Source organism: Nycticebus coucang, chromosome 5 (assembly GCF_027406575.1).
Source record: "Nycticebus coucang isolate mNycCou1 chromosome 5, mNycCou1.pri, whole genome shotgun sequence".
Taxonomy (NCBI): Eukaryota; Metazoa; Chordata; class Mammalia; order Primates; family Lorisidae; genus Nycticebus; species Nycticebus coucang.
In genome coordinates, this window is record NC_069784.1 from 115267222 (window position 1) to 115290301 (window position 23080).

At 41.4% G+C, this 23080-nt stretch overlaps 1 protein-coding gene across 11 annotated transcripts in view; it reads right to left on the reverse strand.

Annotated features, from left to right (window-relative positions):
- The window catches only part of NHSL1 (NHS like 1), a 260231-nt gene that overhangs the window by 52076 nt on the left and 185075 nt on the right, over positions 1 to 23080 (reverse strand). For 9 of the 11 annotated variants that reach the window (XM_053590637.1, XM_053590639.1, XM_053590641.1 and 6 more), the window contains exon 2: positions 15741 to 15893. In XM_053590637.1, coding sequence (XP_053446612.1) covers positions 15741 to 15893 — 153 coding nt within the window. Of the gene's footprint in view, positions 1 to 15740; positions 15894 to 18727; positions 19183 to 23080 lie in introns of those variants that run through there. The other 2 variants (XM_053590643.1, XM_053590647.1) reach the window with 2 other exon arrangements.

Consider the following 23080-nt stretch of genomic DNA (forward strand, 5'->3'; position numbering starts at 1 on the left):
CTGAGAAGGCTACTAACTCACTAGTGGGTGGCCACAGACACCCAGGCAGGGTGGACCAGGACCTTGCAAGATTTCATCACACTGCTCAGAATGGCAAGCAATTTAAAACACGGCTTGCAGCTGAGTGAGGTGGCTCACACCTGTAATCCTAACACTTTGTGAGGCTGAAGTGGGAGAATCGATTGAGGTCAGGAGTTTGAGACCAGTCTGAGAAACATAGTGACACTGCATTTTTATAAAAATATAATTTTTTAAAATTATGCCAGGCATGGCCAGGCATGGTGGCTCACACCCGTAATCCTAGCACTCTGGGAGGCCAAGGCGGGTGAATTGCTTGAGCTCAGGAGTTCAAGATCAGCCTGAGCAAGAGTGAGACCCTGTCTCTACAAATAACTGGGTGTTGTGGTAGGCACCTGTAATCCCAGCTACTCGGGAGGCTAAGGCAAGAGGAACACTTGAGCCCAAGAGTTTGAGGTTGCTGTGAGCTGTGATACCATAGCAGTCTATCGAGGGCAACAAAGTAACACTCTGTCTCAAAACATTAAAAAAATCTAAAAAATTAAATTAAATTAAGCAGGCCTGGTGGCATGCACCCATAGTGGGAGACAGAGGCAGGAGGCTCACTTGAGCCCAGGCTACAGTAAGTTATGGTCAGGCCAATGGACCCCAGCCTGGCTGACAGAACAATACCTATTTTCAAAAAAATAAAAATAAGTAAATAAAACTTCTGAATTTGTTTGTTTATGGAATTTTCCTTTTAATATTTTTGGACCACGGTTAATTGCAGGTAACTAAAACTGTGGAAAGCATAAACCAGGATGGGGGATTACTTAGACTATTTTTTATTTTTTTGAGACAGAGTCTCACTATGATGCCCTGGGTAGAGTGCCGTGGCGTCACAGCTCATTAACTCCTGGGCTTAAGCGACTCTCTTGCCTCAGCCTCCCAAGAAACTGGGATTACAGGTGACCGCCATAACACCCACCTATGTTGGTTTTTTGTTGTTATTGTTGCAGTTGTCATTGTTGTTTAGCAGGCCCAGGCCAGGTTTGAACCCGCCAGCCCCGGTGTATATGGTCAGCGCACTAACCACTGAGTTATGGGCAATGAGCCTACTTAGACTATTTTAGACATGTTGTCTGTACAAGGAAAAAGTCACTTAGCCATGCTAATAAAGTAAATGGGCATTGTTACCACCGATTTGTATAATTTGTCATAACTGGTTTTTTCATATGTGTAACTCTGTGAAAGAAAGCATACCGTGCAGTGAAATTTTTCCTGAGTTTATTACACAGGTTTCGAAATCTAATTTGAGGGGAACTAGTAACCGTCGATTTAAGTGAAGAACTACATATGACGTGCTTAAATGAGAGGGCCAGGGAGGAGGAGGAGGAGAAACAGAGTGCGATTTGTTTTTCTATTCCCCAAGGAAATGATACGGGAAGATGAGTGGACGCTGAAAGAAAAAAAAAAGGGAGAAGTTTCTGATTTCTTAGATTGCGTGAAAAAGAAGAAAACGGAATGATCAAAAAAGTATAGTCATTCCTTGGTAGCCAAGGGGAACTGGTTCCGGGATGCCTGTGGATATGGAAATCTGGGCATCCAGCACATTCAAGTCTCCGCCCTCAGAGCCTGTGCGTAGGGAAAGTGGCCTTCTGCAAACTCAGGCTCCACATCCCAGCAACACTGTATTCTCCATCCACCCTGGAACCCACTGACAGGGATAACTCACAGTCAAGTGAAAAAAAAAATCCATGTATAAATGAGCCATGAAGTTCAAACCCACATTGTTCAAGGGTCCATTGTAATTAAGCGTGAAAAAGTCTGAGGGGCCAGTTCAGTAGGTGAGCTGGTCATTTTTCAGGTTGTCTAGGCGGTGTTGGTGGGTGTGAGTGGGAATGCCCAGGGAAGTTCTGAAACATTCAAGTCCAAAGCACAATTTTGGTATTTCACAGCAGCATGGTAGTCTAGACATACTGAGTGTGGTTTATTTTTAACATCATTATTTTAAAAGCTGAATGTGATTTATTTTTAACATCATTAATTCCTTCATAACCTTCCTCCTGTAATTCAAAGTTATTAAACATTGGGAGGACTCCAGGTGCAAAGTAAATTAAAAAATAATGGTCACAGGAGATGTGCTGCTTCAGTGGAGCCTGAGTCCAAAAAGTTTTTTTTTTTCCAGATCACTGATTTTTAAAGCCAATACTATTGACACTTTCCTCAACTGAATGTCCTTTGCCATTATTATTTGATTTCTGTTTAAATAATTCTAGCTGGGACCCGTAGCTCAGTAGTTAGAACGCTGGCCCTGCAAAACAGAGGCAGTGATTTCAAGCCTCATCTGGACCTGATTCAAAAATAATAACAATAACAAAAGAAAAGAAAGTAATTCTTTGGGAATTGAAGTAGTTATTATGCCTGCATTATGGAATAGGAAAAACTTTTTTTTTTTTGGAGATGGAGTTTCACTTCGTTGCCCTCAGTAGAGTGCTGCAGCGTCACAGCTCACAGCAACCTCAAACACTTGGGTTTAAGCGATTCTCTTGCCTCAGCCTCAGTAGCTGGATCTACAGGCACCTGCCACAATGCCCAGCTATTTTTTTGTTGTTGTTGTCATTGTTGTTTAGCAGGCCCTGACCAGGTTCAAACCCACCAGCCCCGGTGCATGTGGCCAGCACCCTAACCACTGAGCTACGGGCACCAAGCCATAGGAAACCCATTTGTAAAGTTTCTGGTAGATCCAGGTTTCTATACTTCTATCCCGGTTATTAACACCCGGGTAAAAGGCCAGTTCTATTATATATCTCTGTCTCAGTTCAGGAGGCCTAAGAATACATAAGACTACAAACATTCATGTTTATAGAAGAAAATCAATTCCAGTCCAAAGCTGTAGTAGATATTAAAACAGCTAAAAAGTCCAGTTTGAGGTTTTAAGCAAGCACGTAGGAAAAACTGACTTCACTCGTAAATATTACATTTTGTAAACATTAGAGAACTTGTTTCCTTAATGAAAATCAAACCAAAATGCATTTAAAAATAGAAGGAATTTACCTGCCACTTTGTTAGTTTATTTGGTTTGGTAATACTGGAAGAGAGAAAGAGACCATGCTGACGCTATACTTCAGATTCTGCTTTGTCACTCATGTACAATACATTTTCCACAAATATGTTTGAATATATTCTTCAAAGCAGTTGAATTTCAATTTATTTAATTTTTCTTCAAGAATAAACAAGCTAGAACATTAAGAGACTGTAAATGTTCAAATATTTAAGTTACTCAGTTATTTGTAGCATATCAAGGGAGTTGAAAAGCTGTGTTAAATCTTCAAGACATGGATTTCACATGGATCTTTGCAATAGATCCCTAGATAATTTGACAGCAATTTAAAATGAGAGGTTTCAAAAATTATGTCATTTGGTTTATTATTAGACTAATGATTCATTCTTTTGCCCCTTTCCTCCTTTCTTAAGAGTTGTTACATAGTTATATTGGAATGGCATAAAAGCATGTTTTTACATATCAAGTATTAAACTCAAATTTATCTCCTAATAAATGCATATTTGAGTCCACAAGATCTTGTCTTGGCCAATCATCACTTCAGTGACACTTAGCATTCAAAGCAACATAAAACAGGAGACGATAAGATAAATTATATGGCTTTGATGATTAAGCCCAAGCCATTTTAAAGGTTGGAGAAGTAAATATCTCATCTCTTAATGGCACATATAAAGACGAAAGGTTTCAGAGTGCAATTTGCTTTAACTTCAGGTGAAATAAGAAAGAGAGGGACAATCAGAAAATATGTCAACTACCAACCTGATGTCAAGGAAAAGGGACGTTTCTGAAGGGAATGAGTCTCACTTTGCCTTAAGAAGGGGGACAAAAGTTATCCAGACTTTTACTACGGCAGAAAGTTGGAAAAAGGGAAGTCACCCTGGTGACAATTATGTTTTCTTTCCAAACTACAGGTTTTATGATTCTCCTGCCAGGTACTTTGACCAGGCCTTTCTTTCTAAATCTCTGAATACTTTTTAGGTAGTGATAACTTGTAGAGAACACAGAATGAACAGGCAGGGACATCAGAACCCAGTTTCTTGAGTCACCTGCTGTTATCCACCAGACAGCGAGGGGACAGACAACAGTTAAGAGCTCAAACTCTGAAAATGGTAGCTGTGGGGCGGTGCCTGTGGCTCAGTCGTAAGGCGCCGGCCCCATATACCGAGGGTGGAGGGTTCAAACCCCGCCCTGGCCAAACTGCAACCAAAAAAATAGCCGGGCATTGTGGCGGGCGCCTGCAGTCCCAGCTACTCGGGAGGCTGAGGCAAGAGAATCGCTTAAGCCCAGGAGTTGGAGGTTGCTGTGAGCTGTGTGAGGCCATGGCACTCTACCGAGGGCCATAAAGTGAGACTCTGTCTCTACAAAAAAAAAAAAAAAGAAAATGGTAGCTGTGTGCTCGAATACCAGCATGTTATGAACAGTAGGCTGAAGGATTAGTTCCAGCCTTCAAGGTACTTATAATTCAGCTGCCTGATTAAACATGTTCACATGCCAATTTACAGAGCGGTGGTTTTCCAAATTAAGGTGTGTGAGAATCCCCTGGTGGGCTTGTTAAACACTTTGCCAGGTCCACACCCATGTCTGAGTCAGTAGGTCTGAGTGGGGCCCAAGAATCTGCATTTATTTATTTGAGACAGTCTCAAGCTGTCACCCTGGGTAGATCACAGTAACCTCTAACTCTTGGGGTCAAGCAATCCTCTTGCCTCAGTTTTCCAATTTTTAGTAGAGATGAGGTCTTACTCTTGCTCAGGCTGATCTCGAACATGTGAGCTCAAGCAATCCACCCACCTCGGCCTCCCAGAGTGCTGGGATTATAGGCATGAGCCACCACCCCTGGCCAAGAGCCTGCATTTCTAACAAGTCCCTAAATCAATGCTGATACTGCTGGCCATCCTGCCACACTATGAGAAAATTGTTTCCGAGTAAGGTAAATGACCTGCGGAGAAGCAGAAACAAAACTAAAAGGGGTCTAAACGCTACCCATCTGGGTGGAGGTGAAGGTAAAAGAGAAGTCTTCTCTGCTTCAAGGAGGTGTGTATGGGTGAGACTCCGGAAGAGGGCAACAGAACTTTGATATTTGGAGGCTTTCTACACATTCCTTATAACAAATAACAAAAAGGCCAAAGAGGAAAGAGGGTTGATCTGTTTCTTTTATGTCACGTACAATCCACAGAAAACCAGTTTTTAACATTTCTTCTCTTCAATGCCCAAATTAATTTAAGAAGGCCTTTTCCCCAATCCTCTCATTTCCTTCTCACTGTGAACTTTTAACATGGAACCAGATTGATCCACTTCAAAATAAGTCAGATTATATCACTCCTGAGTACAAATCTCTCCAATGGCTTCTCGTGCCAAAGTCCCCCAAAGGGTTTCTGGACCCTACATGACCTGGCTTAGTGTGAGTGGCTGGCAGCTTGCTCAGTGAGTTCATTAAATGAATGACTGATCTGTATTCGCACAGCAGAGTGCTTAAAAGAGTACTGTAATTACGTGATAGAGGTGCTGGCCCCATCCCTCACCTAGGTAGATGTTATCCTTAGCCACACCTGACTTAACCCAAGGCATAAGGCCTGCCTATCTTTATGGTAGTCCATGTCTTTGGGGTTTATTAAGCATAATTTGTGCGGGATGGGCTGGGACCAGCATCAGTACAGAATTTAATGCCCTCCCATTAAGTAGTCCCCGTCTCCCATCCACACTCATATTTAAGAAATAAGAGGATAGGGGAAGAGTGGGTGGGACAGGATGAGACAGGGAAGATGATGCTTGGTGCTTGATCAGGGTTATTATCTCTCTAACAAAATTTAGTCCCAGTAGAATTTCAGGAAAACGGACCAAATCCAAAACTAAAAAGCTGATGGAATGATGAGTAACTCCCAAAGCCAGGCAGAACAGATGCCACTTTCAGAGAAATCTCCCAGACAAGTTTAAGGGAGGAATAAGAGGGAAGAGAGATGGCGACAGAATGCCACCTTTGAAATGAGCGGATGGGTATCTTAGCAGTGGGAAAAGAAAAATGAATGACAGGCAGACTACCTAAAAAGTTATTTTAGCATAATTCCAAATAACTTCTTATTTCAATCTACGTAGTTATTTGGCAAAACAAAACGATCAGGATGAGGAAGGTGGAAAACCAGAAAGGGAGCATCACTACTGATTGTGGTCATCAGCTCAAGGGTCACACTAGGAACCAATTTGCTGCCTAATGTATTAACACACACTGGTATAGAACCACCGCCCCAACACAGTCTTTCCCATTTAATGTCAGTGTGGGACACCAACATCTCAGTGACCTTAAACACCCTAAAAAATGGGCTTAGGCAATCTCGTTTTATGTAGAAAGGTTTTTTAAAAAGTCATTTTGATTAACATTGGCCCTCTAAGGCAAAATAAAAACCTCCCCCCAAAACCTAGGAATTAAATAGTAAAACTTAAGCTCTTGGATAAACTGTTAGCTTTGTTTTTCTTTGCACAGCACACCATGGCAAGAATTACTATTAAGATGCTATTCACCATCGCAGAAAACAAGTTTTTAACATATCTTCTCTTCACATGCCCACATGAATTTAAGAAGGCTTGGAGCACTGAATCTGATTTAAATTAAGGTGAAAGCTTTCTGAAGCCCATGATTAATGAGTGTGCTAAGAGTCTGCAAGTTCTTGGTGAGCCCCATCAGAGTGCAGCCAAATTGGATGTGATCTCATTTCACTGTAGAATTAAGAAGCCCTATCTCTGGCAGGCGAGGAGCATCAGCAAGGTTACTCAATATGGAATCGCCTACAAAGATTCTAAACCAACACCAGAGACTTCAGTCATACTGTCGATGATAACAAACCCTGTCCACAGTGCCTTCAACGTGGCATTTTCATGCTGCACCGAGTGAAACACAGAGGCCACTCAAGTTACCTACTTTATCGAGAGTTAAAATAGAATTGCTGAAACAGCAGACTGGCTACGGGACACAAAAAAAACCCAAAACAAAAGGCCTTTTGTGAAAGCAATCCCTAGTGCTTTGTTAAGACCTGGATCATGTAAATGACTGTCTTTGCCGGTCTATCTTTTGTGTGTTGCTTACCATTAAAAAAAAAAAAAAAAAGGCAGCATGTCTCTTTAATTCTCTGAAAAAGCAACCATTTTTCATTTTCCCTTTGCCCCTTGCATCTGATCTCCCTCTCCCAGGTTAACTACACCAAGGGAAGCATTTCCTTCAGGGCCACCATACTTGGAGCAGTAGTTAGTATTAAAGAAAATTCTGTGAGCCCTCAAATCTGACATGAGAAGTTAAACAGCCCCTTTTGTATAGAATTTCTATTCTGTTAATCCCATATTTTTTGCTCTTTGCTCCTGTCTTTTCTCAGTAGGGAACTTAATCCATTGTTTTATCAGGTTGGGCAACTTTCCCTCAGGACAAAAATTCCAGAAGAGTCTCACAAAATGCCAAGGATATATTTTTTCTTTTCTTTTTTTTTTTTTTTGAGACAGAGTTGCACTTTGTCACCCTCAGTAGAATGCTGAGGCATCATGGCTCACAGCAACCTCAAACTCTTGGGCTCAAGTGATCCTCTTGCTTCAGCTTCCTGAGTAACTTGGGACTACAGGCCCCTACCACAACACCAGGCTATTTTTTAGAAACCAGGTCTCACTCCAGCTCAGGCTAGTCTTGAACTCATAAACTCAGGCAATCTACCCGCCTCGGCCTCCCAGAGTGCTAGGATTATAGACCCAAACCACGGTGCCCGGCCCAATATATTTTTTAAAAGACTTTAATAACACTATCACTTGCCTTTGAAAAGTCAACCTACTTAAATTCACAAGAACTGAGACGGCACCAAATAAAATCACTCTTTTCGCCGAAGAGCTAACAACATGGGCTCAGTGCCTGTGGCTCAGTAGCTAGGGCACATACACCAGAGCTGGTGGGTTCGAATCCAGCCTGGGCCTGCCAAACAACAATGACAACTACAACCAAAAAATAGCAGGTCGTTAATGGCAGGCACCTGTAGTCCCAGCTACTGGGGAGGCTGAGGCAAGAGGATCACTTAAGCCTAAGATTTTGAGGTTGCTGTGAGCTGTGATGCCACAGCACTCTACTGTGGTGATATAGTGAGACTCTGTCTTAAAAAAAAAAAAAAGAGAGAGAGAGCTAACAACATGGTGGGGCCACATTTCTAGCAGGGCCCCATCTCAAAGAACCTTTCTTGCTTCCTTCTCCAGAATACAGAGGCTCCAACGCTGCCCCCTGCCTTCTCAGGGAACAGGCTCCCATTCTCTTTTCACATCTGCAATCCTTTCCACTCGGGTTGGCTCCTTTTGCCTACAAACATGTTTTAATAGGCTGTAGTTTTTTTCTAACAAGTAATGACGTTAGCTCTACCCAGCCACTGTCTCAAAATCCTGTCTCTTTCCTCTCTGCTTTTGTTGGCATCACTCATTCTCACTCATTCACCTGTCTTTTCTTTTTTTGGGGGGGAGGTGGGGTGGGACAGGTCTCAATACATCGCCCTGGGTAGAGGGCCATGGCATCACAGCTCACAGCAACCTCAAACTCTTGGGCTGAAGCGATTCTCTTGCCTCAGCCTCCCAAGTAGCTGGGACTACAGGCGCCCGCCACAAGGCCCTGCTGTTTTTGTTGTTATTGTTGTTGCTCCAGTTGTCATTGTTGTTTAGCTGGCCCGGGCGTGTGGCTGGCTCCGCAACCACTGTGCTATGGGCGCCGAACCTCCTTTTAGTTTTTCAGAGAGTCTGTTGCCCAGCTTGGAGTGCAGTGGCATCATCATAGCTCATAGCAACCTCAAACTCTTGGGCTCAAGACATCTTCCTGCCTCAGCCTTCCAAGTAGCTGGGGCTACAGGCACCTAGTACCTTGTCCAGCTAATTTTTTCTGTTTTTAGTGGAGATGGGGTCTTGCTCTTGCTCAAGACATTCTGAAACTCCTGACCTTAAGCAATCTTCTCACCTCAGCCTCCCAAGTGCTAGAGTTACAGGTGTGACCCACCACCCTGCGCCAACTCATCTTTATCTCTTTTTTTTTGTAGTTTTTGGCCGGGGCTGGGTTTGAACCCACCACCTCCGGCACATGGGGCCAGCGCCCTACTCCTTTGAGCCACAGGTGCCACTTCCCATCATCTTTATTTCTTAAAAAATACTTTTATTGTTTTTCTGCTTATAAAAATAATCCTTATCTCATGAAATCTAACTTCCTAATTTAAAGGATTTCTTAAAACTGCTCTATCTTAAGTCCCCAATGGCAAATTCAATGGCCCCTGCTTCTGACGACTTTCTCTCCATCGTAAGTACCATGACAACTGTCTCAGTTTGGGTGACTTCCTCCTTTCCCAGCTGCTCTTTTACCTACTGCTCCTTCCCAGCCCCTTTATCCTTCCTTGCCCCTGTGCTCTTTCTGTCCCTAATCTCATCTATCCCACATTCTCTCCAGTTGTTCCCTGGCTTTGATTCCAATCTCTCTCCCGAGTTCTAGATGACCTTTCCAAACATTTTTCAGGACCTCCACAAATGCAACAGTATTTACAGTGCCACATACTGCATACGGGACTGTGTGCTGAGGACACACAAGTGAAAAGACAAGGTCACGCTCCCGTGGTATCCCGTTAGGAGGGGAGATAAATGCAATCACACAGCACGTCCGAAGCAGTTTAATGGAGGGGTATAAGGTTCCATGGGGACGTATGAAAAGTTAAGGTTGCCTGATGCTGCCCAGAGGAGTCCAGGAAAGCTTTGAGGGGTTCTAGTCCCCATAGGATGACTGTCAGAGGAGAAATAGGAGCTAGCCAGGTACACAGGAGTTGCTTCAGAAGAGAAAATGTATGGCTCGATATAGGCATGGAGAAAAAAGAAGGCAAGACAGGCCAGCATTCCAACTGAAGGACTTTACCCTTCCCCCTAAAGGTACAAGACAGAGACCATGGCTGGAGGGCAGAGATGCCCAGAGTGAAAGGGGGATTCTGCAGATGAGGTCAAATAAACTAGTCAGTTCACTAAGGCTCTTGCATGCTAAAGAGCTTGGTTTTATCCTGTCAGTGATGGGGACCCGGTAAAGAATTTTTAACTAGGGAGAGGCATAACCTTAAATGAGTTTATGTTTTAAAGACAACACCCAGGGGTAGGGCTGGGTAAAGTTCCTCGATACCACTACCATCAACCTTGACCATGAGTTAGTCACACACACGCCTTATCTCTCTGGCTAACTCTAAGCTTTGGGAGGAAAGCACCGATGTCAACCTTTGACTGCACTGTAACACCCAGCCCAGTGGCCTGCTTTCAAGTATATGCTTAGAAAATATGTACGTCAATACAAACTTGATTTTACACAACCCTGATTGTTAGAACTTATCACTCAGCAGTCGGTGTATCTGTGTGTCAATAACTTCACATGTATCACCCTTAAACAGTATTGACATTTTAGAGCTTAAACAGGAACATAGAGATCATAAACAGACTGGGTCCTGAAAGCATGAACTTCAGGAAGCCTTGAGTTTACTTAGGTCATGTTCAATTTTTTGACCTAGATAATGACAGAGACGTTCACTTTGTCATTAGTTCTTAAGTTGTATATGTTTTATATACTGGCCTGTGTCATATGTCATTTTTTTTAAAGTGACAAGAAAAGAAAAAAAAAGATGAACTCAGTGTGGTTAGCACAAAGTAGGCAAAGCAGATATTCAGCTTGAGCCTGTCTGAGGTGGTGGGTAGGGAAGAGAGCTCTCAATCCATGTCCACAAGGCCCTACCTATAAAGACATCTTCCAGATAGTGCTGTGAATGCCACAGGACCCCCAAGAGGAGAATCTACAGCCAAAGACTGAAGGAGGGCATCTGTGATATCCCAGGGACACATGTGTCCCAGCCAGATAGATAAGACAGCCAAGGTTCCTCACCGCATCCAGAGAGAAGCATACAACCTCTCCCCGGTTCCTCACTACGTCCAGGGAGAAGCATACACCCTCTCCCCAGACAAACATAATTGTCTAGGCCACTAGGGAACCTGGAGGCTTCACGGGATGAAACACAGATCAGTCACCCTCAAATTAAGTCTGGTCTCAGGAGCTATCAGAGAAACCTGGCTAGAACCACTAGGAAACCTAGCCTGTAACTTTAGGAAATCTATACCACTCTTTAATGTGAACGTGTTGGTGTGCACACACACAATTCTTTTTAGTCTCTTGGTAAATGTTCTCATTTTTTCACACTGCGAATCCTCAACTCCTCTCCTTCCAAATATAATAAATAACACCCTCTGGCTGTGAATGAACACAGGACAATTTGGCACTCTCCCTGCCTGCACCCACCTAATTCTAGAGCCCAGAGCAAGCTGACCTGCTAAAATGTATTTTTTGAAAAAAGAGCTGTGACTAGAGGACATTTCTGATACCAACAACAGATGCTCTGTGAACTAACTCATGCAGGGGTGTACACAGAGACGGGCACTAAACTGCCTGTTCAACAGACTGAGAAATTACGTTGTTCTCTCTCTCAAGTTGGGCTTTGGAGGATGTAGTTTTAAAAATAGCATCTCTATTTCAGCCTTAATTAGGTTCATAATTGTCAAATAGGGTCTACAGGTTATAAAGAAACAAAACCTGGGCCACTGATCTTGTCTACCTATCCCTAGATTCTCCCTTCCAGATCCTTACTTCTGAAAGTGGTGGCCTTTTCAGCAAAGCCAAAAATATGGAGATAAAAAGTCTCAGCTATTTCCAATGAAGTTCATAAAGGATTCAAACAATTATGGACATACAAAGAATAACATTATCCTCAAATGCAGTACGAACTGAGTGAATCCTTCGAAGATAATGGAATCCATCTTTAAAAATTCAGTATTCTTTGCTACTTAAATGTCTTATTGAACCAAATATCAAAATACAATTTTAAAATCTAGGTACAAGTTGAGAGTCCCTTATCCAAAAACCTTGGAACAAGAAGTATTTTGGATTTTTTTCAGGTTTTGGAATGTTTGCCTTCTACTTACTAGTTGAGCATCCCTAACTCCAATCTGAAATTTCCTCAAGTATCATGTTGGTGCTTAAAAAGTTTCACTCCCTCCTTGTTTTATGGTTCCCAAGAGTAGAGCCAGCTCCCCATAAAAATTGACAGAAAAATTCATACAGTGAACATTTAATGACAACGAAAAAGTAACAACCTGTTTAACATTAAAAAATGGCATTTCTTCTTTCTGTAATTTTGACTTTAGAAATATATTGGCATCAAAATGTGGAGACAGCCTAAATGCCCACCAACCCAGGAATGGATTAACAAGCTGTGGTATATGTATACCATGGAATACTATTCAGCCATTAAAAAAAATGGAGACTTTACATCCTTCGTATTAACCTGGATAGACGTGGAAGACATTATTCTTAGTAAAGCACCACAAGAATGGAGAAGCATGAATCCTATGTATTCAATTTTGATATGAGGACAATTAATGACAATTATGGTTATGGGGGGGGAAACAGAAAGAGGGAAGGAGGGAGGTGGGTGGGGCCTTGGTGTGTGTCACACTTTATGAGGGCAAGACATGATTGCAAGAGGGACTTTACCTAACAATTGCAATCAGTGTAACCTGGCTTATTGTACCCTCAATGAATCCCCAACAATAAAAAAAAAAAAAGAAAGAAATATATTGGCATCAATAAACTTCTGATTTGTCGTTTTGAAAAAAAAATGACGTTTTTTCCTTAAAATTAGGGACAAGACCATAGTTCTAATAGAAGTAGCAAAATACAGTTGAACCTCTGCAAGTTGACCACCCAAGAGACTGTAGACAAACTTGTCAAGACACGGAGGTGGTCAACATAAAGAACTAGGACAGCTGTACTGATAAGTGCATGTGCGGTACGTCTGGTCTATGAAAATAGGTCAACTTATGGAGGTGGTCGACTGCGGAAGTTCTCCTGTAAGTAGAAAGTATTACTTTCTGTGAATTATTAGCTACCTTTCTCTGTTTTTAAGTAGAAAATGTTGGGATTAAATTAACTTAGATAACCTATATATCATCAAACCCTAATAGTGCCACATAGTTGGAGACTAGATTTTTGGATTTTTAAAAAATCTTCACTGAGAATGAGGCAATAAGTATTCTGTACTCAAATTGTCTTTAATATTAAATTGCTAAGATGATATAGGGAAAGTGGTACATGAAGTTTTATACAAGTGATTCTCAAATGCTTTCACTCATCTCATCTTTCCCAAACAGTTTGTAAATTCATTACTTATCTAAAAATCTAAGGAGTTATAAAATCCAGACTTCAAAAGTTGAGCTCCAAGAATTTTCCAAAGTTATTCATTTTATTAATAATAAATCCCTTTGATGGAAAAAATAAATAAATAAATAAATCCCTTTGATGAACCATTTTAGGGCACTAAAGCAATTACAAAACCAATGGTGATAACATTTCTCAGGGATATACTCTAAGTTTTTTTTGTTTGTTTGTTTGTTTTGAGACAGAGCCTCAAACTTTGCCCTGAGTAGAGTGCGGTGGCATCACAGCTCACAGCAACCTCCAACTCCTGGGCTCAAGCGATTCTCCTGCCTCAGCCTCCCTCAGCCTCCCAAGTAGCTGGGACTACAGGTGCCCACCACAATGCCTGGCTATTTTTTGGTTGCAGCCATTATTGTTGTTTGGCGGGCCCGGGCTGGATTTGAACCCGCCAGCTCAGGTGTATGTGGCTGGCACCTTAGCCACTTGAGCCACAGGCGCAGAGCCTCTCAGGGATGTACTAAAGACAAAAAGAAAATAAAAGCAGAAAAGTCTATATACATATGTTTAATTTTTTTTTTTTTTTTTAATAGAGACAGGGTCTGGCTTTGCTTAGGCCAGTTGTGAACTCCTGAGCTCAAGCAATCCTCCTGCCTTGGTCCTCCAGAGTGCTAAGCCGGAGCTACCACACCAGCCAATAAAAGTCCTGATCTGCACCCTGAAAATACATGCACCACGTAGTAAAGACAATTTAGATTAAAAAGCCCACATGAGATAAAATCAGGATGCCCAGTTAAAGACTATAATAAGATACAAGAAGATAATGTAAGATACAGGAGATAACACAGTCATCACAAAAGATCAAACAAAGAAGAAATAGGGCCATGATCTAAAATGTTTGTATAGTTTTGTTCCGGATACGACATCTACAGTGCAATCTATCGATAGCTGTTCCTTCTCATTCCACACAGAAATTATCTGCTCTTGTAAATTCCCCTACAGCAATTTTTAGCATGTCTCCTAAGTATCCTTCATATTGTGATTTCATGTTAGACACAAGCATAAATTCTTTGAGAGCTGGGACCTGCTTTGTACTCTGCACTTCTGCCAGAATAATAGATTTCTAACAAACAGTTGTTAAAGGCAGGACAGTGTAATAGGTAAGAATATGGTGAGTACTACAGCTCTACAGCTTCGGGTTGTCCAAGTTTAAAGCCCTACTGCCAACTAATGTGGAGATGTTGGGGGAAGTTTCTTTCTTTTTTTTTTTTATTGTTGGGGATCCATTGAGGGTACAATAAGCCAGGTTACACTGATTGCATTTGTTAGGTAAAGTCCCTCTTGCAATCATGTCTTGCCCCCAGAAGGTGTGACACACCAAGGCCCCCCCCCCCCTTCCCTCTCTCTTGGGGGAAGTTTCTAATCTTTGCATTTCTATTTTGCCATCTGGGCTTAGAAATACTAAGTAGTAGGATTACTGTGAGATTAAGTGAGGCAGTACATTTAGTGGGCTGAGAATAGTACCTGACATTACGTATTTGATAGATGTTAGCTGCTCATCGTAGGGACCCTTGTAATAGTATGTTAGATAATGAATCGCTTAATAAATGACTGGTGTACAAGTAAACATTACCATGAAATTTAAAGGGGTTCTCATGCTACGTTTACCTTGAGTCAACGACAGAATTTCTCCCAGATTTAAGTCTCCCACATTAGATAAAATCAGGATGCCCAGTTAAATTAAATTTCAGATTAACAACAAATACTTTTTTTATATACTTATGTCCAAAATATTACATGTTAGAAAAATCTGGTAGGAGCAGCATTGGTGAGAATTAGAACTTTGCTCTGTTCTTCCAAGCCAGGAAGCCCTTTTGGGTACACAACAAGTTGAGTAAAGATTGAGAATTTTAAATGAGGTACAGGAAGAACTCCTCCTGTATTTTCTACAAACCACAGTGCACCTTGTCCATCTGCGGATGGGCCCTATGCTCAGAAGAGCCCACGATGGTGCCATACAAGTTCCCATAGTCAAACCATCTAGAAATTCTTCAAGATCTCCATATAAGTCTTCTTTCAAGCCAGCTTGAACTAAACAGAACAAATTTGTTCAGAAAAACAAATTTGCCTTTGAATATTTGCAATGGTTTTTAAAAGGCAGTGGGAAAATGTCCCATACTGTCAGCAGGAGTTTATTTGGATCAAATTAGCACTGGTGTTTTAAACATGCTGAAGTGTTTTTAAGCAGAAGTGAAATCTTTGAATAGATTTGCATATTTGTAAAGAGGCAGGTTTCTGCAGAGACCAGAACATGTAGGCATGTATCAGGTTGTAGTTACGATATCTTACAAAGACATGCATACTACATACTCCATATAAATAGGTCTTCCTTTACAGATAGAGATCAGATTTATATACATACTTTCAATTCTAAATCAGTAACCTGAGAAAACAAACTCTTACCCCTCAATACTGATTTGAGGTTGAGCTTGGCCTGGCGGTGCAGGTCCTCAACGCAGGGGGGTCTGGTGGCGGGGAGGAACACGTTCTCCTGTTTGTGCCATGGGGCAGTGTAGTGGACTGTCCAACGGCTCTCCTCATCTAGGTTGGAAACCGCTATGGGAAGAAAGAAGAAATTCAAGTGTTACATTAAGCTTCGATGGCTCCAAATTTATTACGTCAATGTGGCACTTTAGTGCCTAACACCATGGGTAAGGGCCAGCAAGGGGAAAATGAAGCAAATCCTGAATGAGATTTAATCTTAGGGCGGCGCCTGTGGCTCAGTGAGTAGGGTGCTGGTCCCATATGCCGGAGGTGGCGGGTTCAAACCCAGCCCCGGCCAAAAAAAAAAAAAAAAAGAGGGAGATTTAATCTTAGACTCCAGGCTTTTGCCCACAGTGTTTTATAAGTCTGTAAAGGAAAAGCTGAGACTGTCCATGTTCCACACAACGTTTCCATAGAACGATTTGCTCAGTTAATTTCGTTCTATCATTTTAGGTCCTCCCTCTACTCCAGTCTCAGAAAAGGACTGGCAAAATTAATAGACATCCGGTTCCTACTTAATCCCACCACAGTGGCGTTGGATGACGCCGTTACAGCAGTAAATGTTAGATCGTCCTGACAGGAACAAATTTCCTACCAGGACATCGACAACAATTTTTTTCCCTGCTAATGGTTTATTCAAAAAGTACCATTGTCATAAACTCAATTACATTTTTAAAAACATTAATCATAAACGTTTGATTTAATGTATTTAAATGGTATGTCTAATTGACATGGAGATCTATTTGTGGTATAAAACTTTACACATTTACAATCTTCTGTATTTTTTGCTTTCAAGGGATACTTTTAATTAAAATCGGTTTTTAAAAAATTACAAATGAGACTGACTTTTCCCAACACTATCCAATTCAACTAAGTTTTCCCCCCACAAAAGATACCAAAACATGAAAGAGGAAAATGTTTCCTGAGACTAAGATAAATCTCTATATTAATTCTCCTTTAACCACCCTCTAACGCTTGGGACCTCTTTATTTCATTTTTCCTGACAACACACGTTGAGGCATCACTGAAGCCTGAATGAAGCAGACAGCACTAAAACAAATTCATCAACAATTTTTTAATACTTTCTATGTATCTGCCATGTAAGCCAGGCATGGGAAAGACGGGAAACGTAAAAGAGAAAGTACCAGTGCTGAGGTACAAATCTAACCCCTGTAAAATCTGAAGACACTTGAACTGTAGGGGCAGATGGTCCCTGAGTCTGACCCATTTTAGAGTTCACACTGGGCATACCCATTTCTACGACGTAACGTGTACCAGGAAACCAGATCACAACCCAGATTCTCAAAGTAAAGTGAAAAGGGATGCACTAGTGATTCTATCTGAACATATTTGAAATTAACTAAATATGCCTCATAGTATTGTTATTAGGGCTGTTAATATAAAGACGAATTAACGTGTAAAGCTCTTAGCTCAAAATGACTCATGGAACGCGCAGTGGTGGCAGGAGGAGTGAAAATTATTCCAAAAACCCCCAAACTTCAGAGCCATCACAGAGGAGGGACTGTGCCTTTCCCAGCTCCCCTGGTAATCTGGGCCACAGGTTACCCTTCGCCCCATATACCATCTTTTCTACAACTACTAAATTTTACAATTCTGTGAATCTGAAAAGAATAATTCATTTTTTAAAGGATCCCCACCTTCTCCAAACATGGGTAAATGAGAAAATAAACATTGAGAACTAGATATCAAGTTAGAAATGCTCTGGGTTCTTTCTGCACGTGGTGTTTGACAAAAATTAGGCACATAATATTTCACATGCTCTCTTGTTGAACAAATGCTTCGTGTGGTGCATGTAACTATCAATCTTAACACACAAAATCCGAAAAGACCTGACTTAACTCTCATTTGTGTTTCGGAGACTCCAGCACGGTGCCAAACTTGTCATATGTCCCACAAAGGGTATCCAGAGTTCAAAATACAGTGTTTTATACTGGTGTCCATTTATTTTACAGAATTGAGTTACCGCGCTTCGCAGTTAGAAATATTGAAAATTGAAACCTTTTTCCTCTTTTTCAACTGGCTGCTAGGAAAAGAGCAGTTGCACACACCCGGGTGCACCTCACTCTTGCGAGGGGAAGATTTTAATCCATCCATCTAAAGATGGCCTTGGAGCAAGGGAGCGGCAGAAAATGAGCCTAGAGTGCTAGGCTTTGTTGCTTTCTCCAAAGCGTCTCTTACCGCTGTCCTACTGGTGCACGTGTATCCAGCTTAAGTCATTGGTCAAAAAGTTAAACTAAACTAAAATAAACCGCCTACTATGTATAAGCAAAGCCACGTAGTTATAAAAATTATATTTTCAAAAGAATGAAGAAGCCCCTGCATTGGGAAATTTAAAGCAATGCTAAGTGCACAATGAAGCCCCACCACAACAGCTCTGCAACAGCTTTACAGCAATCACCAGTCTAGACAGTTTGTCCGGGAGCTCGTAAGTACGTAACAGACAGTGCAGGGCAGTTTTAAGGGATTATCCCCACCAAAAATATGAGCCGCACCACACAAAGGCTCCCTCACCTCAGCTACACATTTAGCCAAAAGAATCAAAAAGCCACACACTGTGTACAAGGGAAATATAAATTAAATACAAGGGGTTTTCCTCTCCTTTAAAGAACTTCTCTTGCGAAGCACAAAAAAAGCGACTTCACTTAAGTGAACCATAAATAAATAAGACCTACTAAGATCACATAAGGTCGTCCTTGAGTTACAAAAGTCAGAGGTATTTAAACAGGCCGGTATAGAAAGGAGTTTAACTCATGCCAGTTATGCTGTTTCACACTCCAATTTCATCCCACAAAAGGAGGAAGGACATAGAAGACACACCCACACACCCCACAGGACACACACGCACAGACACATAGGCATACAACAGGTACCGTGCAACTACTTACTTTTCTTCTTAAAAAGTTTAATGAAAGACTTAATCTTTGCGTTAATGAAGACCACCATTTCCAGGACGCCTACACAGGGCTTAGAAATTTAAATCACATTAAAAGCTCAGTCCAGCAGGCAGGTGGCAGGCTGCGTCCTTCTGCTCCAGATTCTAACTTTCCTTCCTCCGGTCTCATATCCTCGGACACCTGCCCAGGCTGATTTAACTTCCAGGTTGAGCTTATTGTCAGGTAGTTACAAACCATTAACAGTCCTTGAACCTGAAAAACTCCCACTGAAACCTAATCTTTCAGGCTCAGAGCAGCCAGTGACATCGTGCCACAGAAAGAAAGAGAAAGCCAATCACGGTTCTTATTTGCATGACAGCCACATCAGGCTTTCTACTTCCCTGCCCCTTCATTCACTTTTCTTTCCAACAGATCAGAAGTTTCTCCTATCTGAAGTCCACAAAAATAGTGCAGATTTTCCTCTATGGAAGTCGAGATGAAACAGACATGTTCCTCATTTCTCTAGGCCACTGTGAACTTCCAGATCTTTACAGGAACTAACAAGTCTGAGAGCAATGCCTCTGAATTCAGAGTGCAGGAGATTTGAATTGATTGGGGGGGGGGGGCAAACTATTGATTCCCAACCATACCCCTAGGCTCTGCCTCCCACAGAGGACATACCAGCAGTAAAACTTCAGAATACAATCTCCAAGGAGCTGCAAATTATGTCTTGGTTGCATTTTTGTGCAAATTACAATGCCCCCCCACCCCGTCCTCTCACCCTTCATTGCCAGTGATTGAGAATCAACATTGCGTGTTCTAAAGAGTGATTTGACATGCTTTCTAGCTGCCACAACTCTCAAAAAAACAAAAAACAAAAACAAACAAAAATCCTAAGAGAATTCCAAAAATACAACTGCCCCATCCCAAATAAGAAATTAGATAAAGTATCCTGATCATTTTTAATCTTTATTTTAAATGTAGTTATCACTTTAACATCCAGTTTTTAGAGTTACACAATCATCCTCCCCTTGTAACAGTCTCAAACAAACACTGCTTGAGTTACTCTTTAACTTGAATATACTTTATGGAGTTACCAAGTTCTCATACTGTTGCCCAGAGAGTACTGAGAAAAAACAAACAGAAATGGAGAAATCAGAAATGGGCCTTGGAGAGCTATACTTCAGGACAAAGGGATAGGAACAAAAAGAAGAACACAGATCAGGAAATACTACAAAGAGAAACAGGAGAAAAATGCTTCTTGCATCTCACCCCAGTTCCACTCAGGGCCAGTTTTAAAACGATTTAGACAACTGCTTATGTCATACCTTTGGGCCAGACTTACAACTGAATGGAAAAATGTAATAATCCATTAATTCAAAACATCAAGTTTGTAACAAAGGTTCTTAGTCAAAGAATAAAATATATACAAAGGACTCTGTCTAAGGAAAGCTTTGGAATGATTCCTCCTCAATTTTTTTATCCCCTTAATTTTATTTTTTGAATAACGAAAGCACATGAAAACATAAAGAAAATAGAAATATTACTGTATCACCAGGCATATTATTACAGATTTCCAATTTGTGTCCTTTGATCCTATAGCGTCAAAGCAAATAAATTGCCATATGGTAAATAAGAAACCACTGAGACTGTACGTTAGCTTATATAGCTTCCTTAAACTCAGGGGTAAAGTCCCCTTTTGGAAAACAAATTTATCTGTAAGAGTGACCTCACTCTGCTCACTGCATTAGAGACAGGTGGCGTTCTGGGCAGAAACTCTCCTATTCACAATCCACAAGTGTTTGAGGTTAAGTGTCACCATGCACAACTTCCAGTTGAAAACAGAAACTGTTCTTTCAGGGAAACAAATCCCAAATACGCTCAATCCTCCCCACAGGGTGACAGAATGAGACTCTGTCTCTAAAAATATAAATGAAATAATAAATAGAATCGTACAATCTATATATTCAATAGAAAAGATATAAATCCATGGTACATCCTATTCCAACTTCAGCCATGTAACAGCACCAACAGAAAAAAAAAAGTTCTTCTATCCTAGACATGGAAAACTTGAAAGCATAAGCTGGTAGTGGAGAGCCCAACTCTGAAGTCATCCCCTTCATGTTACTGGTCTCTTATTAGAGTCACCTCCCTATGCCTGGATTTGCTCACGTGTAAAACCGGGTAAGAATGGTATTTACATCACAAGGTTCTTTTTTTTTTTTTTTGCAGTTTTTGGCCAGGGCTGGCTTTGAACCCGCCACCTCCGGCATATGGGGCCAGCAACCTACTCCTTTGAGCCACAGGCACCACCCATCACAAGGTTCTTATGACAACTGAAAGAGTTATTATTGATTAAGCCCTTAGAACAGTACCTGGTATGTGGCAAGCATATGTTAAATTGATTAATAAAATCTCAAGAGATTATTAAGCACCTAAAGCTTAAGAAAGGGTAGTGCTTCCATGGAAGGGAATCAACCCTGCAGACCTCACAGTTGTCTTCCTATTTGTCTCAGAGTTAACCTGCCAGCTCCCTGAATGACTGCTCTCAGTCCTCTGCTTCCAGTTTTCATCCATGTGTTTACCGCTTCTATCTCCAGACATTCTAATAATTTTTTGGAAAGTTCTCAGTGGTCATCAGTGGACTTCTGACTAGTACCAATGGTATTTTTCTTTCTCCTCATCTTTCTAATTATCTTCTTAATCACACACTGCTAACCACCCACGCTTGAACTCTTCATTGACACCATAGCATTCTACGTCCTTTCCTACATCCGATTGCTCCTTCTCTGGATACTGACAACTCCAAACAAGTTTCAAAAATCTAGTCCCTAGGGGCGGCGCCTGTGGCTCAGTCGGTAAGGCGCCAGCCCCATATGCCGAGGGTGGCGAGTTCAAACCCGGCCCTGGCCAAACTGCAACCAAAAAATAGCCGGGCGTTGTGGCGGGCGCCTGTAGTCCCAGCTACTCGGGAGGCTGAGGCAAGAGAATCGCTTAAGCCCAGGAGTTGGAGGTTGCTGTGAGCTGTGTGAGGCCATGGCACTCTACTGAGGGCCATAAAGTGAAACTCTGTCTCTACAAAAAAAAAAAAATCTAATCCCTAGACTCAGTGCCAATAACACAGTGGTTACAGTGCCAGCCACATACACCAAGGGTGGCAAGTTTGAACCTGAACCGGGCCAACTAAACAACAATGACAAATGCAACAAAAAATAGCTGGGCATTGTGGCCGGTGCCTGTAGTCCCAGCCACTTGGGAGGCTAAAGCAAGAGAATTGCTTAAGCCCAAGAATTTGAGGTTGCTGTAAGTTGTGATGCCACGGTCCTCTATCGAGGACAACATAGTAAGATTCTGTCTCAAAAAAAAAAAAAAAAAAATCTAATCCTTAAACCTCAGTCCTGTGCTACTTATTCCCCCTTGAACGTGAATGATTTTGTTGGTATAAAGTGAAGTCAGCAAACACCCTTATGCCAAATCTAGCCAGCCATTTTAAATGGCTGAAAAACAAAGAAGAAGAGTAGGGCGGTGCCTGCGGCTCAAAGGAGTAGGGTGCTGGCCCCACATGCCGGAGGTGGCAGGTTCAAGCCCAGCCCTGGCCAAAAACTGAAAAAAAAAAAAAAAAAAGAAGAAGAAGAAGAAGAGTATTTCATAACATGTGAAAATTATACAAAATTCAAATTTCAGTGTCTAATAATAAAGTTGTAATGGAACACTATCACATTCATCTCTTTAAATATTGTCTAAGGCTGCTCTTGGGCTATACAGCAGAGTTGAATAGCTATGACTATTATAAGACCAAGTGGCCCTCAAATCTGAAAGTATTTACCATATGAACCTTTAGAGAAAAAGACTGCAGGCTCATGGCTCAAGCTACTACCTTTAAACACCCTGTTCGATCTTGATTTCTACTACCATTCACCTGTGCATCAGTTGCATTTGCTAATGTCTACACAAATTTCACATTATCTCAAGTTCAACATACCTAATTTAGGGCAATCTGCCCCACCCAAATTGCTTCTCAGGAATTTTCTTACTTTATTAGGGTGAGAGTTATTTTTTTCGATGAACCAGACAGGTGAATTTAATCCCCAGTGAAAAATGAGAAAACAGAGATTTAAAAGGTAATGAAAACCAGAGTTCAAACAATCTAGGTTTCCTGCTTCCTCTCTCATTAGCACTTAACAACTTTTGAAACAACATCTTTAGTTAGTTCATTCAAGTTATCTCACTGAGAGTCCTCATTAAGATACATAAATAATAAAAATATTTAAGAGCAAATCATTGTTCTCCAACAATACTGTCAAATACTACAGAGAAAAATACATTGGGACATCACTTGAATAATCCCGGTGGCTTGTCCCAGCC